This window comes from Haplochromis burtoni, unplaced genomic scaffold, assembly GCF_018398535.1.
Source record: "Haplochromis burtoni strain Fernald_Lab_line unplaced genomic scaffold, NCSU_Asbu1 Contig_2108, whole genome shotgun sequence".
In the NCBI taxonomy this organism is placed as follows: domain Eukaryota; kingdom Metazoa; phylum Chordata; class Actinopteri; order Cichliformes; family Cichlidae; genus Haplochromis; species Haplochromis burtoni.
Window position 1 is genome coordinate 4735 of NW_024584469.1, and position 1672 is coordinate 6406.

Below are 1672 nucleotides of genomic sequence, written 5' to 3' on the forward strand. Positions count from 1 at the left end.
TCGTCTGCTTTATATCTGCTTCCCTCTCTCTGTGCTCACATATGCTGGTCTTTCAATACAGCCAAATTTCCAATAAATCTGCTTTTATGTACACATTTTTCCATGTCAGTCAACAGAAGGACTATGAAATATTGACTCTAATGTGGCCCATTAACTGCGCGTTAACCTGTCGTCACGAGCCATTTTTCAGGCCGCCTGCTCAGCTGTGGTAAAGTCCTGATTTTAAGTTTAAATCAATGGCCGTGCTGTGATTTATGTTTACATCGGAGAGTCATCACTCAGGAAGAAATTTCAAAGTGACAGAATGTTTCATTCATGTCTGATCAGCTGCCATCCCCAACTCAACTCAATATGCTGCGCTGCTCCCATTAGCGCTTCTCCCTGTCACTCACGGAGCTCTTCCTGAAAGGGGCAGCGGCACATCAGCTGCGTTTGCTCCCCTTTAGGCAGATCACCTCACCCTATCCTCTTCTGTTACACCGACCATCTGCATGTCCTCCTTCACTTCTTCCGTCTGTGTCCTTCCCGTTTTCCTCCTCCCTGGCAGCTCCATGTTCAACGTCCTTTGTCCAGTTTCTAATCATGTCCATCCTGGCCACTACTAATGAAAGTCTTAACACCTCCAGCTCCACCGCCTGTGTTTTTGTCAACGCCATTGCCTCCAAACCGTAAATCACAGCAGGTCTCACAACTGTCTTGAAAACCTTCCCTTTCACGGCTATGCTTCTGTCACAAATCACCCCTGACACCCATCTTTGCTCACGCCACCCTGCCTGCACTCTCTTCTTTGTCTCTCTTGCGCAGACGGCTGACCACACACAGATCTTGATGGACAGCTAATGACCAACATATTTTTAAGTACCTGGTCCATCTGGGAGACCACCTCTGAAAGAAGGGAGTGCAATGTAGAGAGCTCCCTGCCGAGATCAATGTAGCCCTCAAAGCCCGCTGTGTTGGAGATTGTCTCTGGGTTTGAGATTTCTAGCAGAAAGCGCTGCATGTTGGTCCACTCGTGCTCCAGGAACTGGTTCATGAAGGACATGTATTCTTCCTTGTTACCAAATCTGTTAGGAACAGGGGCAGGAAAGAGAAACGGGGGAAAAACAACGTAGCAGAGTTTTAAGTCCACAATTCTACTCTAACAATAGAAGGTGTTTTCAAAACACACAACAAAAGCAGAAACTTACTTGGTGAAGTTTGCCAGGTTTTGCGTGACTTTAGCAATGAGCGTGAGCGTGCGTGCCGTGCGATCGTCGGGATACTCTTGCATCAAATTGAAAAGCGAGGGGGACATAATGGCCGGACAGAGAAACCGCAGGAACAAGGAAGCGCTGATCAAACGCTCGCTGATGTCCGGTCGACCTCGGTTGCTGCATTCCTGCCGCCACGATGCAAAAACCTCTTTGAGTTCTCGTGGAAAGACACTGTTGGTGATTAGAGAGAGGAGAGAAGTTACTCTCTGAGATCCAAATGTAGACTTTCAGACAAGGTAGACAGCTGCCTCTCCCTGAGCCTGGTCCTCCTGGAGGTTTCTTCCTGTTAAAGGAGAGTTCTTCCTTCCTGCTGTCACCAAGTGCTGCTCAAAGCTAATCGTCTGATTGTCGGGGTTTTTTACTCTGACACTGTAGGGTCTTTACTTTAAACTGGTGTTATATAAAGAAGACTTCATTCC

At 47.5% G+C, this 1672-nt stretch overlaps 1 protein-coding gene across 1 annotated transcript; it reads right to left on the bottom strand.

The window, feature by feature from the left end:
* Positions 1 to 6: 6 nt before the first annotated feature.
* On the bottom strand, positions 7 to 1662 carry LOC102314272 (disabled homolog 2-interacting protein-like). Its single transcript, XM_005952739.3, has 2 exons — positions 1188 to 1662; positions 7 to 1064 (listed from the first exon to the last, which is right to left on the bottom strand). Exons 1-2 carry the CDS (start codon positions 1292 to 1294, stop codon positions 737 to 739), a joined length of 435 nt encoding a protein of 144 aa, XP_005952801.1. The 5' UTR covers positions 1295 to 1662; the 3' UTR covers positions 7 to 736.
* Positions 1663 to 1672: the final 10 nt, after the last annotated feature.

Coding starts and splice junctions, on each gene's coding strand:
- LOC102314272 (XM_005952739.3), bottom strand. CDS start 1,294: ATGTCCCCCTCGCTTTTCAATTTGATGCAAGAGTATCCCGACGATCGC. Junction 1,065..1,187: donor AACCTGGCAAACTTCACCAA/GTAAGTTTCTGC, acceptor TGTTCCTAACAG/ATTTGGTAACAAGGAAGAAT.